This window comes from Cyanistes caeruleus, chromosome 27, assembly GCF_971803275.1.
Source record: "Cyanistes caeruleus chromosome 27, bCyaCae1.hap1.1, whole genome shotgun sequence".
NCBI classification, from domain to species: Eukaryota; Metazoa; Chordata; class Aves; order Passeriformes; family Paridae; genus Cyanistes; species Cyanistes caeruleus.
This window is the reverse complement of record NC_141727.1, coordinates 1869030-1894975: the sequence shown is the minus strand read 5'-3', so window position 1 is coordinate 1894975 and position 25946 is coordinate 1869030. Positions and strand designations below refer to the sequence as shown.

Sequence of the window (25946 nt, the reverse complement as noted above, 5' to 3'; positions counted from 1 at the left end):
GGTGGCTCTGTGGGGATGGGGGAGTCCCGTGGCCTTTGTCCTGAGCCAGGAGCTATGGGAAAATGATGATGTCAGAGAGAACGAAGCACGTGGACACAAACTTTTGACTGTGTCTGGGAGGTGGAGGCTGGAAAATGGCAGAGCTTTTCCTCTCCCACACGCTGAAGGTGAAGGAGTGGCAGCCTCCAACACAGTGGGAGGATAGTTTTGGTTCTGTCCTCCCGCTGAGTCGATCCCATGAAACACCTGAGCTCCGTCTGTGTGGTTGGAAGCTGAGCAGAAATCTAATGTGAGGGAGGTGTGTAAAGAGAGGGGGCTGTGGAGCATACCCAGGCACTGCTGTTTCCCATTCCCTCATGTGTGACCTTCTGACATCATCTTCTCCTGATTGGAAGCTCTTTTGGGGAAGACAGGGTTTGTGACCTCCAATGGAAGAGGTAGAAAGGAAACTCCACTATGGAGTCGCCACGCTCGGCTGCCTCCACCTTTTGTCGTGAGCTGAGTTCAAGAGTTCCTTTGCACACAAGGAAGGAGGAAGCTGAGGGCCAGGATTGGATGCAAAAGTATTTTATTGATTCTAAGGAAGAAAAGGAGGTAGATCCAAGAGGACACAGGAGCAGCCACTGGAGTGCAGTGGGAGTGTCCATTTGCCTGTCCTGAAGAGGGACAGAGGGAGGCAAACAGGTCCCACTGGGCTGGCATTGGGTGGTGCTGAGAGGAAGGGAAGAGAAGGGAAGAGCGTTGAAGAAAATAACAGTAAACCAAGGGCACAAATCCATTCTGCCTAAGATCCATCTTCAGTGCAGCTCCACGTTGTGAGGTCGGGGAGGTTCTGGCCCAAGGAAGTTGCCAGCAGATTTAGCAGGGGGGACAACATCTGCTGCCATAGCAGTTGGTGATGCAGGAGATGTCAAAGCCCCCGGAGCTGATGGGCACTCCGCCACAGCTGAGGATGTTGCCAACGGCAGCGGAGGTGGAGGATCCCACGGCGGTGTTCTGTGGGAAGGAGCTGAGGATGGGGCCGGGCAGGGTCACCAGCACAGCAGGCGGCTCAATGACGACATGGGAGCTCTGGCACTGCCTGACACAGCACTCATTGCAGCTGCTGGCCAGCGGGCAGGGGCCGCAGGGCTGGCAGCAAGGGTCGCAGGGCCGGCAGCAGGACATGGCTCGGGGTCACAGGTGCACCTGGTGCAGAGGGCAGGCAGAAGGAGAAAGTGGGGACACATGAGAAGCAGCACTGCACCCAAACACCCTGCAGCCAAGGCACCTCCTGGCCCACATTGCAGTGCCCAGCTCAAAGCCCAGGAGCCAACTCAGCCAAGTGCAAGCCTCTCACTGTCTGCACAAGACCTTGTCTCCCTTGCCCTCTCCCAGCAGAAGCAGCTCCCAGCCCTGTGCTCCCAAATCCCGTCTCAGCTGAGACCTACAGCCAGGAAAGGGCTCCTCTTGAAGCAGCAGGAGCAGGATCTTCGCACTCACCTGAGGATTCCTGAGGAGAAGGAGGTGAGAGAAGTGGATGAGAGAGCAGAGACTTGGACTGCCTTTTATAGCAGTCCTGCCCTGCCTCAGGCCCAGAGGCACCTTTGTGGAAGGCATAATTTTCTGACCAGCTCATGTCAAATGTGCACCATCCCAGCTAATGGTAGGGGCTGTGTCCTGGTTTCCTGCACTGCGGCCTCTATTTCCTGGCTTCTGCCGTCTGCGTTCCTATCTGGAGAGTTCTGTTGAGGGCCATGATGAGAGGCCCAAGAATTTCCAGGATATAACCACGTCACAGTAGGCCGAATGCTCGCATCATGCTCTGGTAGCATTCCATGCAGGCACATGACACAAACCCGTGGCATTCCTGTGGTTTTCTTTGTGGCAAAATTCTCAGGGCATCACTCTCATTCTTCCTGTATACCTGCCCATCTCTCCCTCACCTCTCGGGGACATCCCATGAGTGCAGCCTGTTTGCCTGGCCCATTCTGCAAGTGCATTAGGGACATCAGGTATCCTTGGTGGTCTGCTTTCCCCTCTACTGCATGTGCCTTTGGCCAACAGTCCCTGGCCCGTTTCTGCAGCTCCTTCCTGCTCTTGCCCCGGGCTGGATTACCAGCTGTGCCCGGTGGAGCTTGGCTGGACGGATGGTGCCCCGCAAGGCGCTCTATCCATCCCCTTCCTCCTCTGGGCAGAGAAGATAAAATAAAGCAAACCAGAAACCAACTTGAAGCTTGGTAGAAGTCAGTTTGCTCAAGCAAATGTGAGAGCTTCTGCATGTGGAAATACACTGGGAAAAAGAAAAGGATTTCATCTCCTCCTTCCCACAGGAAGTAGGGGCTGGCCACTTCCCTGGCTGCAGGCCTTCCTCATGTGTCCTGGTGGCTCACAAAGGCAAACTTTGTAAGTAAGGCTGCAGGAATGGGCTCTGTGAGAAGAGTGCAGTGGCTCCTGCCATGTCTGCCTGAGTCATCTCCACCTGTGTGCAGAGGGGACTCAGTCCAGCCCAACACGGAGCACATTTGTCACACTGCTGATGTCTCTCTGCAGGCAGATTTCATTGGCAATGCTTTGGGCTGGAAGGCAAGTTCAAGGGCAGTTCTTTCCACTCCTCCTGCCCTCAACAGATGGGCACTGATGCCAGCCACTAAAGCGGCTTGCTGAAAGCTGTGTCCAGCCTGCTCTTGCACACTTCCCGCCTTGAGGCATCCAAAACCTTTCTGGGCAAGGTATTACAATGCCTCAGCACCCTCAGACAGAGGGACATCTTTCCCAGCTCCAAGGGAAAAGGGAACAGGGAATCCCTGGAGGGCAGGGATTGTAATGCTGGGATTCCTCCACCTTGTTTCTCATCACAAATCCGCAAGTGATGTCACAGAAAGAGGGGGAAATCAGAAGCCAAGGTTTGAATGCAAAAACTATTTTATTGAGTCAAAAGAAGAAAAGGAGGAGGCTCACAGAGGGCACCAGGAGCAGCCACTATGACACCCCAGTGATTCCTGACGTCCTGGCCTGCAGAGGAGAAAAGTGCAAGAGGTCTCACTAGGCCGTCCATGAGTGGCGGTGACAGGAAAGGAATGGAACAGGAAAATGAGAGCACGAGGAGAAGGAAACACTAGTGCAAAGCTCTAAATCCAATGTCTTAAATTTCTGACTTCATTCCAGCTCCATGTTGTGAGGTCTTGGAGGTTCTGGCCCAAGGATATTGGCGGCAGCGTCTTTAGCAAGGACGACAACATCTGCTGCCACCGTAGCAGTTGGTGATGCAGGAGATGTCAAAGCCCCCGGAGCTGATGGGCACTCCCTCAGAGCTGAGGATGCTGCCAACGGCAGCGGAGGTGGAGGATCCCACGGCGGTGTTCTGTGGGAAGGAGCTGAGGATGGGGCCGGGCAGGGTCACCAGCACAGCAGGCGGCTCAATGACGACATGGGAGCTCTGGCACTGCCTGACACAGCACTCATTGCAGCTGCTGGCCAGCGGGCAGGGGCCGCAGGACTGGCAGCAAGGGTTGCAGGGCTGGCACTGCTGGCACTTCTCAGGGCAGGACATGTCTGGAGCCTGGCGCTGCACCTGGCGCAGGGAGGGAGCAGAGCACACGCACATCTGAGACACAGCCCGCAAAGCACCCCCAGCAAGACAAGGCCCCTGCTGCCCGTGGAGCTCCAGGCTGTGCCGCCCCAAACTGGGGATCCTTTGCCTGAGCCCAGCTCGCTCCTTCCGAGCTCAGCCTGGCCCAGCCATGCTCCTGCCCAACCTGCATGAAAATCAGCACCTCAGCCCAGCCTCAGCCTCTGGCCAGAACACACGGCCTTCCCTCTGCCCACACCTCCGCCACCAAGGCAGAACAGCCCCAGAAGAAGAAGGAGCAGGAACAAGGGCTGGAAAGCTCAGTGCTGTCCTCGAGAGGGTGCAGGAGAAAGGGACTTGCAACTCACCTGTTTCCCAAGGAGAAGGAGGAGACAGAAGTGGTTGAGAGAGCCACCTGTTAGGCTGCCTTTTATCCTGGCCCCACACTGCCTCAGGGCCCACATTCCTTGCTGAATAAGTGAGGAAATCCCTGTATGAGCCAAATGAATGGAAAGATCTCAGGGAATGCTATGTCATGTGTTGCTGTTTCCCTCTACAATGACTTTGCAGTTCCTGGCTTCAGGAATCATTGCTGTTTTCTCAAAGACATCTCTTTGGAGTGCTGGCATGTGAGATCCCAGGTTTCCTGGGGGCACGGATGTGTCAGTGTGGTCAGAGGTCATGAAGTCTGTGAAGAAGGGATCCTGAGGAGGCAGGTGATGCCAGCCTGGGGCATTCTGGTGCAGATTTATCATGCTGCCAGATTTTTGTAATTCCTGATGACTGGAAGGGCCTCACCTGCTGCCAGCCCTCCAGTCTTTTCCTCACCACCTAACGGCTCCACATGATGATTTGTCATCTGAATCAAAACTCTTTGCCCTCCTACTCCTCCTCCTTTTCCTGCACAATCCTTGAGGCGCCTGTGGCACTGCAGCCTGAGCAGCTGTCCTGCTGTGTGTGCTCCGAATTTGCTGTGGACAGGAACTCCCCATCATCTCCTCAGTCACATCCCTTCCTATGGCCTCTGCCCCATGTGCTCCCGTGCAATGCTGCGCGTGGGAGTGTGGCTGTGGCCCGGCGTGTGCGAGTGTCGGCACATCCCTGTGCTTGTGCTCTCGTGGGAACAGCCCCGGAGAGCCTGTGGCCTGCACGGGGATGGTTGTGCTCAGGGCAGGGCACTTGTGTGCAGCCCCCGTGGCCGTGTGCCTGTGCCCGTGTGCTGGGCTCTGTGCGTCTGGGCTCATCTCTGTGCACACCTGGGCAGGCTGGCAATGTGCCAGTGCCCCTGTGGGTGCCCACAGCTGTGCCTGAGCTGGCCTCTCAGCCCACCCCTTGCAAGCCCCACAGCGACTGCCCTGCCCAGCAGAGCCAAGCACTCACACACACTCAGCCCCACCTCCTGACCTGCAGGAGCCTGGAGAGGCCCACGGCACTCCCGTCTCACCGATGACAATCCCCAACCCAGGCCATCCCTTTGATGCCATGTCCATGCAGCCTTGTGGCACGGAGCCGTTTCCCAGGCTCCTTGCTCCAGCCTCCTGGAGAGGCTTTGAGGTTCCAGGGTTCTGGTGGCTCTGTGGGGATGGGGGAGTCCCGTGGCCTTTGTCCTGAGCCAGGAGCTATGGGAAAATGATGATGTCAGAGAGAACGAGGCATGTGGAGACAAACTTTTGACTGTGTCTTGGAGGTAGATGTAGGAGGTTGAAAAGGACAGTAGAATATTTCAACATGTCATTCAGACAAGAGTAGTATCCCAGACCAGCAGATCTTTGGAGAAATATCTAAAGGATGTAGCTTTGGTAAACAGAAGTCTTGCAAAAGAGAAGCAAAATGCCAACTCCGCTCTGCAAGGCTGTCAAACAGAAGTTCTGCTAAGCAATAATATTTGGCTTACTCTAAAGTGGTGCTTGTACCAGCTATCTAAAAACGATATCAGACTTGAGGATAGACCCCAGGGAAGCATCGAAGTTCAGTTGTGACTAATGCATTTTTAATCAGGGTGTATGATAGAAAATCTTTCCCTCATGCTCAGTGCACTGAATTTAAGGAAGGATGTCCCTAGTGCCCCACACTGCAATGAAGAATTCCTGCTTTCTAATGCTCAAAGCTGTTATAAATTGTCTGTATGTCTGATTTGAGAATCATTTTTGGCCACTTAGATGGGACACTTTACCTGATCTTCTGTGGATCTGAGGGATCTCTGGCAAGCACTGGGATTTTCCTGGGGAAGACCACAGACCCATGGAGCAGTCTGGGATGCATGTAAGGTGCCACTTAATAATAAGGGTTTCTTTTGGCAATCCCACTTGTATAAGGTATGTGATCCTGCGGTGCTGTGGATTATTTGGTTATTTTTGGTTATTTGCTGTGGCTATTCTGGTATTTCATATTTGACTTGGTTTAAACAACTGATGATACTTTCGTGTTTGCATTTGTATCAGCATAGTAATAATTTTGGTCTAGTATTTGGAAATGGGGGTGGACAATCAAAAGTTACAATGGTAAAAAAATCCTCTCTTGTTTGCATTTGGTGATACTGAAGGAAGTTTTGTGGTTCTTGGATGAACCAGTGAAGGACTCCATAGAAAAGTTGTTCCAAAAAAATTTTTTTTGTATGGCTGTTACCAAACTAAAGCCATGAAACACCTCAGGCCTGTCTGTCTGGACAGAAGCTGGGCTGAACACAAAGTGTGAGGGCAGTATTGGAAGGGAGGAGGTTGTGGGGCAACCCAGGCCTTGCTGTTTTCCATTCCCTGCCATCTTCACCCTGACAGTCATTTCTGTGGAGTTGCCAAGTGTTGCTCTGAAAATTAAGGCTTCTGATCTTGTTCTCATAGTTTCTAGCCACTTTCCCAGGAAAGTAACTATAAACATAGATGTTTATACATTCTTTCAGAGAAGCATCTTTAGATGGACATTTCTCGTGACCAATGTGATTGGGAAGGTGGTAACCTAACTATCCAATCCCTGGTCATTCTTGAGAAGCTATAAAAACTGGAGTCACAAAAACAAAAGTTCCTTTTTTTCCCGTATCATACATTGAGCTGTGTCCATGTGAATCATTTTGTGTCCTACAGCTATAGCCACGGTTGTGCTTGTCAACTCCAATGGAAAGGACACAAAGAAAAATCCACCATAATGTCCACCCTCAGCTTCCTCCAAATTTTGCCCTGAGCTGAATGAAAGACTTTACACAGAAAGAAGAACAAAGCAAAGGGCCATGTTCGGATGCAAAACAGCTTTATTGAGGGTAAGGAAGAAAAAGCGGAAGCTCACAGGGGGCACCAAGGGCAGCCGGTAAGATGCAATAAGGGTGTCTGTCTGCTTGGCCTGCAGATGGAGGGAGGGAGGCAAACAGGTGCACAAGGCTGGCACTGAGTGGTGCTGACAGGAAAGGAAGGGAAGAAAAAGGGAAGAGAGTGGTAGAAGGCAACAGTAAGGCAACATCATAAATGCAATGTTCCAAAAATTCCATCTTCAGTCCAGCACCATGTTTTCAGATCTTCGAGGTTGAGGTTCTTTCCCGAGAATATTGCCAGCAGATTTAGCAGGGGGGACAACATCTGCTGCCATAGCAGTTGGTGATGCAGGAGATGTCAAAGCCCCCGGAGCTGATGGGCACTCCACCACAGCTGAGGATGTTGCCAACAGCAGCGGAGGTGGAGGATCCCACGGCGGTGTTCTGTGGGAAGGAGCTGAGGACGGGGCCGGGCAGGGTCACCAGCACAGCAGGCGGCTCAATGACGACATGGGAGCTCTGGCACTGCCTGACACAGCACTCATTGCAGCTGCTGGCCAGCGGGCAGGGGCCGCAGGGCTGGCAGCAAGGGTCGCAGGGCCGGCAGCAGGACATGGCTCGGGGTCACAGGTGCACCTGGTGCAGAGGGCAGGCAGAAGGAGAAAGTGGGGACACATGAGAAGCAGCACTGCACCCAAACACCCTGCAGCCAAGGCAGTTCCTGGCCCACATTGCAGTGCCCAGCTCAAAGCCCAGGAGCCACCTCAGCCAAGTGCAAGCCTCTCACTGTCTGCACAAGACCTTCTCTCCCTTGCCCTCTCCCAGCCGAAGCAGCTCCCAGCCCTGTGCTCCCAAATCCCGTCTCAGCTGAGACCTACAGCCAGGAAAGAGCTGCTCTTGAAGCAGCAGGAGCAGGATCTTCGCACTCACCTGAGGATTCCTGAGGAGAAGGAGGTGAGAGAAGTGGATGAGAGAGCAGAGACTTGGACTGCCTTTTATAGCAGTCCTGCCCTGCCTCAGGCCCAGAGGCACCTTTGTGGAAGGCATAATTTTCTGACCAGCTCATGTCAAATGTGCACCATCCCAGCTAATGGTAGGGCTGTGTCCTGGTTTCCTGCATTGCTGCCTCTTCATTTCTTGGTTTCTGCCAGGTGAATTCCTATCTGAAATCTTGTGTTAGGGCTGGGATGAGATGCCCAAGAATTTAGGAGATTTGGACACTTCAGAACAGGCCAACTGCTCCGATCATGGTCTGGTGGCATTCCATGCAGGCATGTGTTGCATCTTGATTCGTCCCTACTGCGTCAGCCTTCAGCCAACAGTCCATACCCATTTCTCCACCTCGTTTTTGCTCTTCTCTTGTGCTGTATTTTGTTCCTCTCCAGGAGCCACAGCCAGGACACTTCCTCCAGAAAAGTTCTGCCCAGTGTTCCCAGTGCCCCTTCTCCAGGCACATGCTGGTCTTTCTCATGACATGTTCTTACCAACAATCCTTGGTGGTTATTACCAGCTATGCTGGGTTGACCTTGGCTGGAAGGCCAGTGCTCTCCAAGTCACTGTGTGACTCTCCCTTTTGAGGTGAACAGGGATGAGAAAATAAGAAGGAAATCAACTTCAATATTAAGAAATGGCAGTTGGCTAAAGCAAAAGCCAAAGGTTTTGCCTTTAGTAGTAAACATGAAAAACCCACTTTTTTTGCTCTACTTCCAATCAGATAGTTCTATCAGCCCACGTCCCAGGAAGCAGGGCTTGAGCGCATGTAATGGTGTTACTTGAAGGCAAACATTGCAAATAACAAATGCCCACCCTTGTTTCTCCTTTCTATAGCTGTTGTTGTGTCTGAGCTCATGTCATATGGCGTAGGATATCCCTTTTACTCAGTTTGGGTCAACTGTCAGAGTCTTGTCCGCTCCCAGGATCTTGCCACCCCCCAGCTCCTGGTTAGGATGGGAATGTTGGAGAGACAGTGCTGATGCTGTGTGAGCACTGCTCAGCAGGAGACAAAGAACTGGAGTGTTATGGGCACCTTTATAACTCCCAGTGCAGAGCACAGCTCTGCCATGGCTGCTGTGGGGAACATGAACAGCATCTCTGCCAGCCCAAACACACCCACAAGCCTTGGCTGTCTCCAGGGACATCCAGCTGTCCATGTTTGAGATATTAACATCAACCCTTATCTCCTACATTTGTCCACTGGGATGGGACACAGTCTCTTCCTGTCCAGGCCAATGCCACCACTCAGACTGGTGCTGAGTAGGGTGCAGGCTAAGACCTTATAGCAAATGAGGTGATGCAACTGAAGGGATCAAGGTCTAGCTCTGAGATGTAGGATAGACATTCTGGGTGATACAGTGGCAGTCAAGAACTTTAGTTCCTTGGGAGAAGAAGCCAACACCTACCAACACACTATGTCCTTCCATTTAGTGTCAAAGATTGATGAAGTCTGCATTACCCCTTAAAGATATTGGTAGACGGCAGTGGTTTTCAAAACAATCCAAATTCCCTTCATAATGGTGATATTTCATCAGAGGTGCTTTGGAAAATGAGAGAATGCTGGGTGAGAACTCTCAAAGAGCAAAAGCTATGGTAGGACACCTACTGAGCCAGGCATCACTCTGCAGCCTGGAGATGGATGGCAATGTATGGAAATCAGTCCCTTTGGGAATTAACACATTCTTTAAGCAAGGCTTAAGCAATGGCTCACATTTACAGACAGCACCAAAGATGCTTTTTTAGGCAAAACACTCTGATCCGTTTCTGGAGAAGTAGAGAAAGGTGGTAGGAATGGCCTTCCATCACCATCCCATACTGAGACTAATTGACTCTCCACATGGAGCAGTGACCAGCTTGGCCCTTCAGTTCATCCAGGAGGACAGGTGCTCTGATCAATGAGATGTGGTCGTGGAAAGTTCCAGTCTCTGTTCCATGGATGCCAAACCACATTCTGCTGAGTACCAGTGATGAACAGTGTTGTCTTCAGGCTCCCTGGATTGAAAGTGCTCCACCCATCTTCCCTAAAGCAGGGACTAAGAGAATCAAGATCCTGTCATTCAGCTTCCTCCTGCTCTAATCCCCAAACCTCCTGCCCATTCAGACATAAAAGGGCTGAAAATGGGCTGCCAAACACTAATGTGTAGCCAGTAGTCCCCAGGATATGCAGAGCCCCCAGGGAAGCCCAGTGTACCAAGCCAAGCTCCAGCACCACCTTGGTGAACTGTGAAGCTCTGGACTGCAGTCAAAATTTGGAGTAGGAAGCACTGCCTAACTCTTCTACTTAACCTGTTATAATACAGGATATTGTTCCCCCTTACCATCACATCAGCATAAATGCAATTGGCCAGAATGTGGTTGCACAAGTGCTGTACACTACCCAGCAGCATTTGGGGGTGTGTTCACACACGTCCACAAGCACATGGATGTGCAGGTAGCCAACACACACTGTGGTTCAGGCTGCAGTGCAAGAGGAGCCTCAGGAACTCTGCAGACAGGAAATGAATAAAAACAGATTTTATGAGGAGGACAAGGCACATATAAAGGGACACCAAAAAGAAAGAGGCAAAGGCGGAAACAAGAGGAAAGGAAGGGCCCGTCAACTAAGCAGAAAAATAAAAAATCCTAAAAAGTGCACCAGCTGGCATCACCTGCCTCCTCAGGATCCCTTCTGCACTGACTTCATGACCTCTGACCACACTGACACAGTTGTGCCCCCAGGAAACCTGGGATCTCACATGCCAGCACTCCAAAGAGATGTCTTTGAGAAAACAGCAATGATTCCTGAAGCCAGGAACTGCAAAGTCATTGTAGAGGGAAACAGCAACACATGACATAGCATTCCCTGAGATCTTTCCATTCATTTGGCTCATACAGGGATTTCCTCACTTATTCAGCAAGGAATGTGGGCCCTGAGGCAGTGTGGGGCCAGGATAAAAGGCAGCCTAACAGGTGGCTCTCTCAACCACTTCTGTCTCCTCCTTCTCCTTGGGAAACAGGTGAGTTGCAAGTCCCTTTCTCCTGCACCCTCTCGAGGACAGCACTGAGCTTTCCAGCCCTTGTTCCTGCTCCTTCTTCTTCTGGGGCTGTTCTGCCTTGGTGGCGGAGGTGTGGGCAGAGGGAAGGCCGTGTGTTCTGGCCAGAGGCTGAGGCTGGGCTGAGGTGCTGATTTTCATGCAGGTTGGGCAGGAGCATGGCTGGGCCAGGCTGAGCTCGGAAGGAGCGAGCTGGGCTCAGGCAAAGGATCCCCAGTTTGGGGCGGCACAGCCTGGAGCTCCACGGGCAGCAGGGGCCTTGTCTTGCTGGGGGTGCTTTGCGGGCTGTGTCTCAGATGTGCGTGTGCTCTGCTCCCTCCCTGCGCCAGGTGCAGCGCCAGGCTCCAGACATGTCCTGCCCTGAGAAGTGCCAGCAGTGCCAGCCCTGCAACCCTTGCTGCCAGTCCTGCGGCCCCTGCCCGCTGGCCAGCAGCTGCAATGAGTGCTGTGTCAGGCAGTGCCAGAGCTCCCATGTCGTCATTGAGCCGCCTGCTGTGCTGGTGACCCTGCCCGGCCCCATCCTCAGCTCCTTCCCACAGAACACCGCCGTGGGATCCTCCACCTCCGCTGCCGTTGGCAGCATCCTCAGCTCTGAGGGAGTGCCCATCAGCTCCGGGGGCTTTGACATCTCCTGCATCACCAACTGCTACGGTGGCAGCAGATGTTGTCGTCCTTGCTAAAGACGCTGCCGCCAATATCCTTGGGCCAGAACCTCCAAGACCTCACAACATGGAGCTGGAATGAAGTCAGAAATTTAAGACATTGGATTTAGAGCTTTGCACTAGTGTTTCCTTCTCCTCGTGCTCTCATTTTCCTGTTCCATTCCTTTCCTATCACCGCCACTCATGGACGGCCTAGTGAGACCTCTTGCACTTTTCTCCTCTGCAGGCCAGGACGTCAGGAATCACTGGGGCGTCATAGTGGCTGCTCCTGGTGCCCTCTGTGAGCCTCCTCCTTTTCTTCTTTTGACCCAATAAAATAGTTTTTGCATTCAAACCTTGGCTTCTGATTTCCCCCTCTTTCTGTGACATCACTTGCGGATTTGCGATGAGAAACAAGGTGGAGGAATCCCAGCATTACAATCCCTGCCCTGCAACTATCCATGTTCCCTTTTCCCTTGGAGCTGGGAAAGATGTCCCTCTGTCTGAGGGTGCTGAGGCATTGTAATACCTTGCCCAGAAAGGTTTTGGATGCCTCAAGGCGGGAAGTGTGCAAGAGCAGGCTGGACACAGCTTTCAGCAAGCCGCTTTAGTGGCTGGCATCAGTGCCCATCTGTTGAGGGCAGGAGGAGTGGAAAGAACTGCCCTTGAACTTGCCTTCCAGCCCAAAGCATTGCCAATGAAATCTGCCTGCAGAGAGACATCAGCAGTGTGACAAATGTGCTCCGTGTTGGGCTGGACTGAGTCCCCTCTGCACACAGGTGGAGATGACTCAGGCAGACATGGCAGGAGCCACTGCACTCTTCTCACAGAGCCCATTCCTGCAGCCTTACTTACAAAGTTTGCCTTTGTGAGCCACCAGGACACATGAGGAAGGCCTGCAGCCAGGGAAGTGGCCAGCCCCTACTTCCTGTGGGAAGGAGGAGATGAAATCCTTTTCTTTTTCCCAGTGTATTTCCACATGCAGAAGCTCTCACATTTGCTTGAGCAAACTGACTTCTACCAAGCTTCAAGTTGGTTTCTGGTTTGCTTTATTTTATCTTCTCTGCCCAGAGGAGGAAGGGGATGGATAGAGCGCCTTGCGGGGCACCATCTGTCCAGCCAAGCTCCACCGGGCACAGCTGGTAATCCAGCCCGGGGCAAGAGCAGGAAGGAGCTGCAGAAACGGGCCAGGGACTGTTGACCAAAGGCACATGTAGTAGAGGGGAAAGCAGACCACCAAGGATACCTGATGTCCCTAATGCACTTGCAGAATGGGCCAGGCAAACAGGCTGCACGTCAAAACTCATGGGATGTCCTCGAGAGGTGAGGGAGAGATGGGCAGGTATACAGGAAGAATGAGAGTGATGCCCTGAGAATTTTGCCACAAAGAAAACCACAGGAATGCCACGGGTTTGTGTCATGTGCCTGCATGGAATGCTACCAGAGCATGATGCGAGCATTCGGCCTACTGTGACGTGGTTATATCCTGGAAATTCTTGGGCCTCTCATCATGGCCCTCAACAGAACTCTCCAGATAGGAACGCAGACGGCAGAAGCCAGGAAATAGAGGCTGCAGTGCAGGAAACCAGGACACAGCCCCTACCATTAGCTGGGATGGTGCACATTTGACATGAGCAGGTCAGAAAATTATGCCTTCCACAAAGGTGCCTCTGGGCCTGAGGCAGGGCAGGACTGCTATAAAAGGCAGCCCAAGTCTCTGCTCTCTCATCCACTTCTCTCACCTCCTTCTCCTCAGGTGAGTGCGAAGATCCTGCTCCTGCTGCTTCAAGAGCAGTTCTTTCCTGGCTGTAGGTCTCAGCTGAGACGGGATTTGGGAGCACAGGGCTGGGAGCTGCTTCTGCTGGGAGAGGGCAAGGGAGACAAGGTCTTGTGCAGACAGTGAGAGGCTTGCACTTGGCTGAGGTGGCTCCTGGGCTTTGAGCTGGGCACTGCAATGTGGGCCAGGAGCTGCCTTGGCTGCAGGGTGTTTGGGTGCAGTGCTGCTCCTCATGTGTCCCCACTTTCTCCTTCTGCCTGCCCTCTGCACCAGGTGCACCTGTGACCCCGAGCCATGTCCTGCTGCAAGCCCTGTGACCCTTGCTGCCAGCCCTGCGGCCCCTGCCCGCTGGCCAGCAGCTGCAATGAGTGCTGTGTCAGGCAGTGCCAGAGCTCCCATGTCGTCATTGAGCCGCCTGCTGTGCTGGTGACCCTGCCCGGCCCCGTCCTCAGCTCCTTCCCACAGAACACCGCCGTGGGATCCTCCACCTCCGCTGCCGTTGGCAACATCCTCAGCTCTGGCGGAGTGCCCATCAGCTCCGGGGGCTTTGACATCTCCTGCATCACCAACTGCTATGGCAGCAGATGTTGTCCCCCCTGCTAAATCTGCTGGCAACTTCCTTGGGCCAGAACCTCCAAGACCTCACAACGTGGAGCTGCACTGAAGATGGATCTTAGGCAGAATGGATTTGTGCCCTTGGTTTACTGTTATTTTCTTCAACGCTCTTCCCTTCTCTTCCCTTCCTCTCAGCACCACCCAATGCCAGCCCAGTGGGACCTGTTTGCCTCCCTCTGTCCCTCTTCAGGACAGGCAAATGGACACTCCCACTGCACTCCAGTGGCTGCTCCTGTGTCCTCTTGGATCTACCTCCTTTTCTTCCTTAGAATCAATAAAATACTTTTGCATCCAATCCTGGCCATCAGCTTCCTCCTTCCTTGTGTGCAAAGGAACTCTTGAACTCAGCTCACGACAAAAGGTGGAGGCAGCCGAGCGTGGCGACTCCATAGTGGAGTTTCCTTTCTACCTCTTCCATTGGAGGTCACAAACCCTGTCTTCCCCAAAAGAGCTTCCAATCAGGAGAAGATGATGTCAGAAGGTCACACATGAGGGAATGGGAAACAGCAGTGCCTGGGTATGCTCCACAGCCCCCTCTCTTTACACACCTCCCTCACATTAGATTTCTGCTCAGCTTCCAACCACACAGACGGAGCTCAGGTGTTTCATGGGATCGACTCAGCGGGAGGACAGAACCAAAACTATCCTCCCACTGTGTTGGAGGCTGCCACTCCTTCACCTTCAGCGTGTGGGAGAGGAAAAGCTCTGCCATTTTCCAGCCTCCACCTCCCAGACACAGTCAAAAGTTTGTCTCCACGTGCTTCGTTCTCTCTGACATCATCATTTTCCCATAGCTCCTGGCTCAGGACAAAGGCCACGGGACTCCCCCATCCCCACAGAGCCACCAGAACCCTGGAACCTCAAAGCCTCTCCAGGAGGCTGGAGCAAGGAGCCTGGGAAACGGCTCCGTGCCACAAGGCTGCATGGACATGGCATCAAAGGGATGGCCTGGGTTGGGGATTGTCGTCGGTGAGACGGGAGTGCCGTGGGCCTCTCCAGGCTCCTGCAGGTCAGGAGGTGGGGCTGAGTGTGTGTGAGTGGTTGGCACTGCTGGGCAGGGCAGTCGCTGTGGGGCTTGCAAGGGGTGGGCTGAGAGGCCAGCTCAGGCACAGCTGTGGGCACCCACAGGGGCACTGGCACATTGCCAGCCTGCCCAGGTGTGCACAGAGATGAGCCCAGACGCACAGAGCCCAGCACACGGGCACAGGCACACGGCCACGGGGGCTGCACACAAGTGCCCTGCCCTGAGCACAACCATCCCCGTGCAGGCCACAGGCTCTCCGGGGCTGTTCCCACGAGAGCACAAGCACAGGGATGTGCCGACACTCGCACACGCCGGGCCACAGCCACACTCCCACGCGCAGCATTGCACGGGAGCACATGGGGCAGAGGCCATAGGAAGGGATGTGACTGAGGAGATGATGGGGAGTTCCTGTCCACAGCAAATTCGGAGCGCACACAGCAGGACAGCTGCTCAGGCTGCAGTGCCACAGGCGCCTCAAGGATTGTGCAGGAAAAGGAGGAGGAGTAGGAGGGCAAAGAGTTTTGATTCAGATGACAAATCATCATGTGGAGCCGTTAGGTGGTGAGGAAAAGACTGGAGGGCTGGCAGCAGGTGAGGCCCTTCCAGTCATCAGGAATTACAAAAATCTGGCAGCATGATAAATCTGCACCAGAATGCCCCAGGCTGGCATCACCTGCCTCCTCAGGATCCCTTCTGCACAGACTTCATGACCTCTGACCACACTGACACATCCGTGCCCCCAGGAAACCTGGGATCTCACATGCCAGCACTCCAAAGAGATGTCTTTGAGAAAACAGCAATGATTCCTGAAGCCAGGAACTGCAAAGTCATTGTAGAGGGAAACAGCAACACATGACATAGCATTCCCTGAGATCTTTCCATTCATTTGGCTCATACAGGGATTTCCTCACTTATTCAGCAAGGAATGTGGGCCCTGAGGCAGTGTGGGGCCAGGATAAAAGGCAGCCTAACAGGTGGCTCTCTCAACCACTTCTGTCTCCTCCTTCTCCTTGGGAAACAGGTGAGTTGCAAGTCCCTTTCTCCTGCACCCTCTCGAGGACAGCACTGAGCTTTCCAGCCCTTGTTCCTGCTCCTTCTTCTTCTGGGGCTGTTCTGCCTTGGTGGCGGAGGTGTGGGCAGAGGGAAGGCCGTGTGTTCTGGCCAGAGGCTGAGGCTGGGCTGAGGTGCTGATTTTCATGCAGGTTGGGCAGGAGCATGGCTGGGCCAGGCTGAGCTCGGAAGGAGCGAGCTGGGCTCAGGCAAAGGATCCCCAGTTTGGGGCGGCACAGCCTGGAGCTCCACGGGCAGCAGGGGCCTTGTCTTGCTGGGGGTGCTTTGCGGGCTGTGTCTCAGATGTGCGTGTGCTCTGCTCCCTCCCTGCGCCAGGTGCAGCGCCAGGCTCCAGACATGTCCTGCCCTGAGAAGTGCCAGCAGTGCCAGCCCTGCAACCCTTGCTGCCAGTCCTGCGGCCCCTGCCCGCTGGCCAGCAGCTGCAATGAGTGCTGTGTCAGGCAGTGCCAGAGCTCCCATGTCGTCATTGAGCCGCCTGCTGTGCTGGTGACCCTGCCCGGCCCCATCCTCAGCTCCTTCCCACAGAACACCGCCGTGGGATCCTCCACCTCCGCTGCCGTTGGCAGCATCCTCAGCTCTGAGGGAGTGCCCATCAGCTCCGGGGGCTTTGACATCTCCTGCATCACCAACTGCTACGGTGGCAGCAGATGTTGTCGTCCTTGCTAAAGACGCTGCCGCCAATATCCTTGGGCCAGAACCTCCAAGACCTCACAACATGGAGCTGGAATGAAGTCAGAAATTTAAGACATTGGATTTAGAGCTTTGCACTAGTGTTTCCTTCTCCTCGTGCTCTCATTTTCCTGTTCCATTCCTTTCCTGTCACCGCCACTCATGGACGGCCTAGTGAGACCTCTTGCACTTTTCTCCTCTGCAGGCCAGGACGTCAGGAATCACTGGGGCGTCATAGTGGCTGCTCCTGGTGCCCTCTGTGAGCCTCCTCCTTTTCTTCTTTTGACCCAATAAAATAGTTTTTGCATTCAAACCTTGGCTTCTGATTTCCCCCTCTTTCTGTGACATCACTTGCGGATTTGCGATGAGAAACAAGGTGGAGGAATCCCAGCATTACAATCCCTGCCCTGCAACTATCCATGTTCCTTTTTCCCTTGGAGCTGGGAAAGATGTCCCTCTGTCTGAGGGTGCTGAGGCATTGTAATACCTTGCCCAGAAAGGTTTTGGATGCCTCAAGGCGGGAAGTGTGCAAGAGCAGGCTGGACACAGCTTTCAGCAAGCCGCTTTAGTGGCTGGCATCAGTGCCCATCTGTTGAGGGCAGGAGGAGTGGAAAGAACTGCCCTTGAACTTGCCTTCCAGCCCAAAGCATTGCCAATGAAATCTGCCTGCAGAGAGACATCAGCAGTGTGACAAATGTGCTCCGTGTTGGGCTGGACTGAGTCCCCTCTGCACACAGGTGGAGATGACTCAGGCAGACATGGCAGGAGCCACTGCACTCTTCTCACAGAGCCCATTCCTGCAGCCTTACTTACAAAGTTTGCCTTTGTGAGCCACCAGGACACATGAGGAAGGCCTGCAGCCAGGGAAGTGGCCAGCCCCTACTTCCTGTGGGAAGGAGGAGATGAAATCCTTTTCTTTTTCCCAGTGTATTTCCACATGCAGAAGCTCTCACATTTGCTTGAGCAAACTGACTTCTACCAAGCTTCAAGTTGGTTTCTGGTTTGCTTTATTTTATCTTCTCTGCCCAGAGGAGGAAGGGGATGGATAGAGCGCCTTGCGGGGCACCATCCGTCCAGCCAAGCTCCACCGGGCACAGCTGGTAATCCAGCCCGGGGCAAGAGCAGGAAGGAGCTGCAGAAACGGGCCAGGGACTGTTGACCAAAGGCACATGTAGTAGAGGGGAAAGCAGACCACCAAGGATACCTGATGTCCCTAATGCACTTGCAGAATGGGCCAGGCAAACAGGCTGCACGTCAAAACTCATGGGATGTCCCCGAGAGGTGAGGGAGAGATGGGCAGGTATACAGGAAGAATGAGAGTGATGCCCTGAGAATTTTGCCACAAAGAAAACCACAGGAATGCCACGGGTTTGTGTCATGTGCCTGCATGGAATGCTACCAGAGCATGATGCGAGCATTCGGCCTACTGTGACGTGGTTATATCCTGGAAATTCTTGGGCCTCTCATCATGGCCCTCAACAGAACTCTCCAGATAGGAACGCAGACGGCAGAAGCCAGGAAATAGAGGCCGCAGTGCAGGAAACCAGGACACAGCCCCTACCATTAGCTGGGATGGTGCACATTTGACATGAGCTGGTCAGAAAATTATGCCTTCCACAAAGGTGCCTCTGGGCCTGAGGCAGGGCAGGACTGCTATAAAAGGCAGCCCCAGTCTCTGCTCTCTCATCCACTTCTCTCACCTCCTTCTCCTCAGGTGAGTGCGAAGATCCTGCTCCTGCTGCTTCAAGAGCAGTTCTTTCCTGGCTGTAGGTCTCAGCTGAGACGGGATTTGGGAGCACAGGGCTGGGAGCTGCTTCTGCTGGGAGAGGGCAAGGGAGACAAGGTCTTGTGCAGACAGTGAGAGGCTTGCACTTGGCTGAGGTGGCTCCTGGGCTTTGAGCTGGGCACTGCAATGTGGGCCAGGAGGTGCCTTGGCTGCAGGGTGTTTGGGTGCAGTGCTGCTTCTCATGTGTCCCCACTTTCTCCTTCTGCCTGCCCTCTGCACCAGGTGCACCTGTGACCCCGAGCCATGTCCTGCTGCAAGCCCTGCGACCCTTGCTGCCAGCCCTGCGGCCCCTGCCCGCTGGCCAGCAGCTGCAATGAGTGCTGTGTCAGGCAGTGCCAGAGCTCCCATGTCGTCATTGAGCCGCCTGCTGTGCTGGTGACCCTGCCCGGCCCCGTCCTCAGCTCCTTCCCACAGAACACCGCCGTGGGATCCTCCACCTCCGCTGCCGTTGGCAACATCCTCAGCTCTGGCGGAGTGCCCATCAGCTCCGGGGGCTTTGACATCTCCTGCATCACCAACTGCTATGGCAGCAGATGTTGTCCCCCCTGCTAAATCTGCTGGCAACTTCCTTGGGCCAGAACCTCCCCGACCTCACAACGTGGAGCTGCACTGAAGATGGATCTTAGGCAGAATGGATTTGTGCCCTTGGTTTACTGTTATTTTCTTCAACGCTCTTCCCTTCTCTTCCCTTCCTCTCAGCACCACCCAATGCCAGCCCAGTGGGACCTGTTTGCCTCCCTCTGTCCCTCTTCAGGACAGGCAAATGGACACTCCCACTGCACTCCAGTGGCTGCTCCTGTGTCCTCTTGGATCTACCTCCTTTTCTTCCTTAGAATCAATAAAATACTTTTGCATCCAATCCTGGCCCTCAGCTTCCTCCTTCCTTGTGTGCAAAGGAACTCTTGAACTCAGCTCACGACTAAAGGTGGAGGCAGCCGAGCGTGGCGACTCCATAGTGGAGTTTCCTTTCTACCTCTTCCATTGGAGGTCACAAACCCTGTCTTCCCCAAAAGAGCTTCCAATCAGGAGAAGATGATGTCAGAAGGTCACACATGAGGGAATGGGAAACAGCAGTGTCTGGGTATGTTCCACAGCCCCCTCTCTTTACACACCTCCCTCACATTAGATTTCTGCTCAGCTTCCAACCACACAGACGGAGCTCAGGTGTTTCATGGGATCGACTCAGCGGGAGGACAGAACCAAAACTATCCTCCCACTGTGTTGGAGGCTGCCACTCCTTCACCTTCTGCATGTGGGAGAGGAAAAGCTCTGCCATTTTCCAGCCTCCACCTCCCAGACACAGTCAAAAGTTTGTCTCCACGTGCTTCGTTCTCTCTGACATCATCATTTTCCCATAGCTCCTGGCTCAGGACAAAGGCCACGGGACTCCCCCATCCCCACAGAGCCACCAGAACCCTGGAACCTCAAAGCCTCTCCAGGAGGCTGGAGCAAGGAGCCTGGGAAACGGCTCCGTGCCACAAGGCTGCATGGACATGGCATCAAAGGGATGGCCTGGGTTGGGGATTGTCGTCGGTGAGACGGGAGTGCCGTGGGCCTCTCCAGGCTCCTGCAGGTCAGGAGGTGGGGCTGAGTGTGTGTGAGTGCTTGGCTCTGCTGGGCAGGGCAGTCGCTGTGGGGCTTGCAAGGGGTGGGCTGAGAGGCCAGCTCAGGCACAGCTGTGGGCACCCACAGGGGCACTGGCACATTGCCAGCCTGCCCAGGTGTGCACAGAGATGAGCCCAGACGCACAGAGCCCAGCACACGGGCACAGGCACACGGCCACGGGGGCTGCACACAAGTGCCCTGCCCTGAGCACAACCATCCCCGTGCAGGCCACAGGCTCTCCGGGGCTGTTCCCACGAGAGCACAAGCACAGGGATGTGCCGACACTCGCACACGCCGGGCCACAGCCACACTCCCACGCGCAGCATTGCACGGGAGCACATGGGGCAGAGGCCATAGGAAGGGATGTGACTGAGGAGATGATGGGGAGCTCCTGTCCACAGCAAATTCGGAGCACACACAGCAGGACAGCTGCTCAGGCTGCAGTGCCACAGGCGCCTCAAGGATTGTGCAGGAAAAGGAGGAGGAGTAGGAGGGCAAAGAGTTTTGATTCAGATGACAAATCATCATGTGGAGCCGTTAGGTGGTGAGGAAAAGACTGGAGGGCTGGCAGCAGGTGAGGCCCTTCCAGTCATCAGGAATTACAAAAATCTGGCAGCATGATAAATCTGCACCAGAATGCCCCAGGCTGGCATCACCTGCCTCCTCAGGATCCCTTCTGCACAGACTTCATGACCTCTGACCACACTGACACATCCGTGCCCCCAGGAAACCTGGGATCTCACATGCCAGCACTCCAAAGAGATGTCTTTGAGAAAACAGCAATGATTCCTGAAGCCAGGAACTGCAAAGTCATTGTAGAGGGAAACAGCAACACATGACATAGCATTCCCTGAGATCTTTCCATTCATTTGGCTCATACAGGGATTTCCTCACTTATTCAGCAAGGAATGTGGGCCCTGAGGCAGTGTGGGGCCAGGATAAAAGGCAGCCTAACAGGTGGCTCTCTCAACCACTTCTGTCTCCTCCTTCTCCTTGGGAAACAGGTGAGTTGCAAGTCCCTTTCTCCTGCACCCTCTCGAGGACAGCACTGAGCTTTCCAGCCCTTGTTCCTGCTCCTTCTTCTTCTGGGGCTGTTCTGCCTTGGTGGCGGAGGTGTGGGCAGAGGGAAGGCCGTGTGTTCTGGCCAGAGGCTGAGGCTGGGCTGAGGTGCTGATTTTCATGCAGGTTGGGCAGGAGCATGGCTGGGCCAGGCTGAGCTCGGAAGGAGCGAGCTGGGCTCAGGCAAAGGATCCCCAGTTTGGGGCGGCACAGCCTGGAGCTCCACGGGCAGCAGGGGCCTTGTCTTGCTGGGGGTGCTTTGCGGGCTGTGTCTCAGATGTGCGTGTGCTCTGCTCCCTCCCTGCGCCAGGTGCAGCGCCAGGCTCCAGACATGTCCTGCCCTGAGAAGTGCCAGCAGTGCCAGCCCTGCAACCCTTGCTGCCAGTCCTGCGGCCCCTGCCCGCTGGCCAGCAGCTGCAATGAGTGCTGTGTCAGGCAGTGCCAGAGCTCCCATGTCGTCATTGAGCCGCCTGCTGTGCTGGTGACCCTGCCCGGCCCCATCCTCAGCTCCTTCCCACAGAACACCGCCGTGGGATCCTCCACCTCCGCTGCCGTTGGCAACATCCTCAGCTCTGAGGGAGTGCCCATCAGCTCCGGGGGCTTTGACATCTCCTGCATCACCAACTGCTACGGTGGCAGCAGATGTTGTCGTCCTTGCTAAAGACGCTGCCGCCAATATCCTTGGGCCAGAACCTCCAAGACCTCACAACATGGAGCTGGAATGAAGTCAGAAATTTAAGACATTGGATTTAGAGCTTTGCACTAGTGTTTCCTTCTCCTCGTGCTCTCATTTTCCTGTTCCATTCCTTTCCTGTCACCGCCACTCATGGACGGCCTAGTGAGACCTCTTGCACTTTTCTCCTCTGCAGGCCAGGACGTCAGGAATCACTGGGGCGTCATAGTGGCTGCTCCTGGTGCCCTCTGTGAGCCTCCTCCTTTTCTTCTTTTGACCCAATAAAATAGTTTTTGCATTCAAACCTTGGCTTCTGATTTCCCCCTCTTTCTGTGACATCACTTGCGGATTTGCGATGAGAAACAAGGTGGAGGAATCCCAGCATTACAATCCCTGCCCTGCAACTATCCATGTTCCTTTTTCCCTTGGAGCTGGGAAAGATGTCCCTCTGTCTGAGGGTGCTGAGGCATTGTAATACCTTGCCCAGAAAGGTTTTGGATGCCTCAAGGCGGGAAGTGTGCAAGAGCAGGCTGGACACAGCTTTCAGCAAGCCGCTTTAGTGGCTGGCATCAGTGCCCATCTGTTGAGGGCAGGAGGAGTGGAAAGAACTGCCCTTGAACTTGCCTTCCAGCCCAAAGCATTGCCAATGAAATCTGCCTGCAGAGAGACATCAGCAGTGTGACAAATGTGCTCCGTGTTGGGCTGGACTGAGTCCCCTCTGCACACAGGTGGAGATGACTCAGGCAGACATGGCAGGAGCCACTGCACTCTTCTCACAGAGCCCATTCCTGCAGCCTTACTTACAAAGTTTGCCTTTGTGAGCCACCAGGACACATGAGGAAGGCCTGCAGCCAGGGAAGTGGCCAGCCCCTACTTCCTGTGGGAAGGAGGAGATGAAATCCTTTTCTTTTTCCCAGTGTATTTCCACATGCAGAAGCTCTCACATTTGCTTGAGCAAACTGACTTCTACCAAGCTTCAAGTTGGTTTCTGGTTTGCTTTATTTTATCTTCTCTGCCCAGAGGAGGAAGGGGATGGATAGAGCGCCTTGCGGGGCACCATCTGTCCAGCCAAGCTCCACCGGGCACAGCTGGTAATCCAGCCCGGGGCAAGAGCAGGAAGGAGCTGCAGAAACGGGCCAGGGACTGTTGACCAAAGGCACATGTAGTAGAGGGGAAAGCAGACCACCAAGGATACCTGATGTCCCTAATGCACTTGCAGAATGGGCCAGGCAAACAGGCTGCACGTCAAAACTCATGGGATGTCCCCGAGAGGTGAGGGAGAGATGGGCAGGTATACAGGAAGAATGAGAGTGATGCCCTGAGAATTTTGCCACAGAGAAAACCACAGGAATGCCACGGGTTTGTGTCATGTGCCTGCATGGAATGCTACCAGAGCATGATGCGAGCATTCGGCCTACTGTGACATGGTTATATCCTGGAAATTCTTGGGCCTCTCATCATGGCCCTCAACAGAACTCTCCAGATAGGAACGCAGACGGCAGAAGCCAGGAAATAGAGGCCGCAGTGCAGGAAACCAGGACACAGCCCCTACCATTAGCTGGGATGGTGCACATTTGACATGAGCTGGTCAGAAAATTATGCCTTCCACAAAGGTGCCTCTGGGCCTGAGGCAGGGCAGGACTGCTATAAAAGGCAGCCCCAGTCTCTGCTCTCTCATCCACTTCTCTCACCTCCTTCTCCTCAGGTGAGTGCGAAGATCCTGCTCCTGCTGCTTCAAGAGCAGTTCTTTCCTGGCTGTAGGTCTCAGCTGAGACGGGATTTGGGAGCACAGGGCTGGGAGCTGCTTCTGCTGGGAGAGGGCAAGGGAGACAAGGTCTTGTGCAGACAGTGAGAGGCTTGCACTTGGCTGAGGTGGCTCCTGGGCTTTGAGCTGGGCACTGCAATGTGGGCCAGGAGGTGCCTTGGCTGCAGGGTGTTTGGGTGCAGTGCTGCTTCTCATGTGTCCCCACTTTCTCCTTCTGCCTGCCCTCTGCACCAGGTGCACCTGTGACCCCGAGCCATGTCCTGCTGCAAGCCCTGCGACCCTTGCTGCCAGCCCTGCGGCCCCTGCCCGCTGGCCAGCAGCTGCAATGAGTGCTGTGTCAGGCAGTGCCAGAGCTCCCATGTCGTCATTGAGCCGCCTGCTGTGCTGGTGACCCTGCCCGGCCCCGTCCTCAGCTCCTTCCCACAGAACACCGCCGTGGGATCCTCCACCTCCGCTGCCGTTGGCAACATCCTCAGCTCTGGCGGAGTGCCCATCAGCTCCGGGGGCTTTGACATCTCCTGCATCACCAACTGCTATGGCAGCAGATGTTGTCCCCCCTGCTAAATCTGCTGGCAACTTCCTTGGGCCAGAACCTCCCCGACCTCACAACGTGGAGCTGCACTGAAGATGGATCTTAGGCAGAATGGATTTGTGCCCTTGGTTTACTGTTATTTTCTTCAACGCTCTTCCCTTCTCTTCCCTTCCTCTCAGCACCACCCAATGCCAGCCCAGTGGGACCTGTTTGCCTCCCTCTGTCCCTCTTCAGGACAGGCAAATGGACACTCCCACTGCACTCCAGTGGCTGCTCCTGTGTCCTCTTGGATCTACCTCCTTTTCTTCCTTAGAATCAATAAAATACTTTTGCATCCAATCCTGGCCCTCAGCTTCCTCCTTCCTTGTGTGCAAAGGAACTCTTGAACTCAGCTCACGACTAAAGGTGGAGGCAGCCGAGCGTGGTGACTCCATAGTGGAGTTTCCTTTCTACCTCTTCCATTGGAGGTCACAAACCCTGTCTTCCCCAAAAGAGCTTCCAATCAGGAGAAGATGATGTCAGAAGGTCACACATGAGGGAATGGGAAACAGCAGTGTCTGGGTATGTTCCACAGCCCCCTCTCTTTACACACCTCCCTCACATTAGATTTCTGCTCAGCTTCCAACCACACAGACGGAGCTCAGGTGTTTCATGGGATCGACTCAGCGGGAGGACAGAACCAAAACTATCCTCCCACTGTGTTGGAGGCTGCCACTCCTTCACCTTCTGCATGTGGGAGAGGAAAAGCTCTGCCATTTTCCAGCCTCCACCTCCCAGACACAGTCAAAAGTTTGTCTCCACATGCTTCGTTCTCTCTGACATCATCATTTTCCCATAGCTCCTGGCTCAGGACAAAGGCCACGGGACTCCCCCATCCCCACAGAGCCACCAGAACCCTGGAACCTCAAAGCCTCTCCAGGAGGCTGGAGCAAGGAGCCTGGGAAACGGCTCCGTGCCACAAGGCTGCATGGACATGGCATCAAAGGGATGGCCTGGGTTGGGGATTGTCGTCGGTGAGACGGGAGTGCCGTGGGCCTCTCCAGGCTCCTGCAGGTCAGGAGGTGGGGCTGAGTGTGTGTGAGTGCTTGGCTCTGCTGGGCAGGGCAGTCGCTGTGGGGCTTGCAAGGGGTGGGCTGAGAGGCCAGCTCAGGCACAGCTGTGGGCACCCACAGGGGCACTGGCACATTGCCAGCCTGCCCAGGTGTGCACAGAGATGAGCCCAGACGCACAGAGCCCAGCACACGGGCACAGGCACACGGCCACGGGGGCTGCACACAAGTGCCCTGCCCTGAGCACAACCATCCCCGTGCAGGCCACAGGCTCTCCGGGGCTGTTCCCACGAGAGCACAAGCACAGGGATGTGCCGACACTCGCACACGCCGGGCCACAGCCACACTCCCACGCGCAGCATTGCACGGGAGCACATGGGGCAGAGGCCATAGGAAGGGATGTGACTGAGGAGATGATGGGGAGTTCCTGTCCACAGCAAATTCGGAGCACACACAGCAGGACAGCTGCTCAGGCTGCAGTGCCACAGGCGCCTCAAGGATTGTGCAGGAAAAGGAGGAGGAGTAGGAGGGCAAAGAGTTTTGATTCAGATGACAAATCATCATGTGGAGCCGTTAGGTGGTGAGGAAAAGACTGGAGGGCTGGCAGCAGGTGAGGCCCTTCCAGTCATCAGGAATTACAAAAATCTGGCAGCATGATAAATCTGCACCAGAATGCCCCAGGCTGGCATCACCTGCCTCCTCAGGATCCCTTCTGCACAGACTTCATGACCTCTGACCACACTGACACATCCGTGCCCCCAGGAAACCTGGGATCTCACATGCCAGCACTCCAAAGAGATGTCTTTGAGAAAACAGCAATGATTCCTGAAGCCAGGAACTGCAAAGTCATTGTAGAGGGAAACAGCA

The 25946-nt window shown here is 54.5% G+C and overlaps 4 protein-coding genes and 5 pseudogenes across 4 annotated transcripts; 6 read left to right on the top strand and 3 right to left on the bottom strand.

Moving 5' to 3' along the window:
• Positions 1-551: 551 nt before the first annotated feature.
• Positions 552-1185, bottom strand: LOC147649135 (feather keratin Cos2-2 pseudogene; annotated as a pseudogene).
• Positions 1186-2940: 1755 nt separating this feature from the next.
• On the bottom strand, positions 2941-4222 carry LOC147649134 (feather keratin Cos2-2-like). The gene has a single exon (XM_086864361.1). It carries the CDS (start codon positions 3584-3586, stop codon positions 3203-3205), a length of 384 nt encoding a protein of 127 aa, XP_086720487.1. The 5' UTR covers positions 3587-4222; the 3' UTR covers positions 2941-3202.
• A 2872-nt stretch (positions 4223-7094) lies between these two features.
• Positions 7095-7421, bottom strand: LOC147649133 (feather keratin Cos2-2 pseudogene; annotated as a pseudogene).
• Positions 7422-10442: 3021 nt separating this feature from the next.
• Positions 10443-12544, top strand: LOC147649132 (feather keratin Cos2-2-like). The gene has a single exon (XM_086864329.1). It carries the CDS (start codon positions 11110-11112, stop codon positions 11491-11493), a length of 384 nt encoding a protein of 127 aa, XP_086720455.1. The 5' UTR covers positions 10443-11109; the 3' UTR covers positions 11494-12544.
• Positions 12545-13507: 963 nt separating this feature from the next.
• On the top strand, positions 13508-14141 carry LOC147649131 (feather keratin Cos2-2 pseudogene; annotated as a pseudogene).
• A 1446-nt stretch (positions 14142-15587) lies between these two features.
• Positions 15588-16885, top strand: LOC147649130 (feather keratin Cos2-2-like). The gene has a single exon (XM_086864463.1). The coding sequence runs from the start codon at positions 16224-16226 to the stop codon at positions 16605-16607; it is 384 nt and encodes a 127-aa protein (XP_086720589.1). The 5' UTR covers positions 15588-16223; the 3' UTR covers positions 16608-16885.
• A 1736-nt stretch (positions 16886-18621) lies between these two features.
• LOC147649129 (feather keratin Cos2-2 pseudogene) lies at positions 18622-19255 on the top strand (annotated as a pseudogene).
• A 1446-nt stretch (positions 19256-20701) lies between these two features.
• LOC111943299 (feather keratin Cos2-2-like) lies at positions 20702-21999 on the top strand. The gene has a single exon (XM_023946296.2). The coding sequence runs from the start codon at positions 21338-21340 to the stop codon at positions 21719-21721; it is 384 nt and encodes a 127-aa protein (XP_023802064.2). The 5' UTR covers positions 20702-21337; the 3' UTR covers positions 21722-21999.
• A 1736-nt stretch (positions 22000-23735) lies between these two features.
• LOC111943298 (feather keratin Cos2-2 pseudogene) lies at positions 23736-24369 on the top strand (annotated as a pseudogene).
• The last annotated feature ends 1577 nt before the right edge of the window (positions 24370-25946 follow it).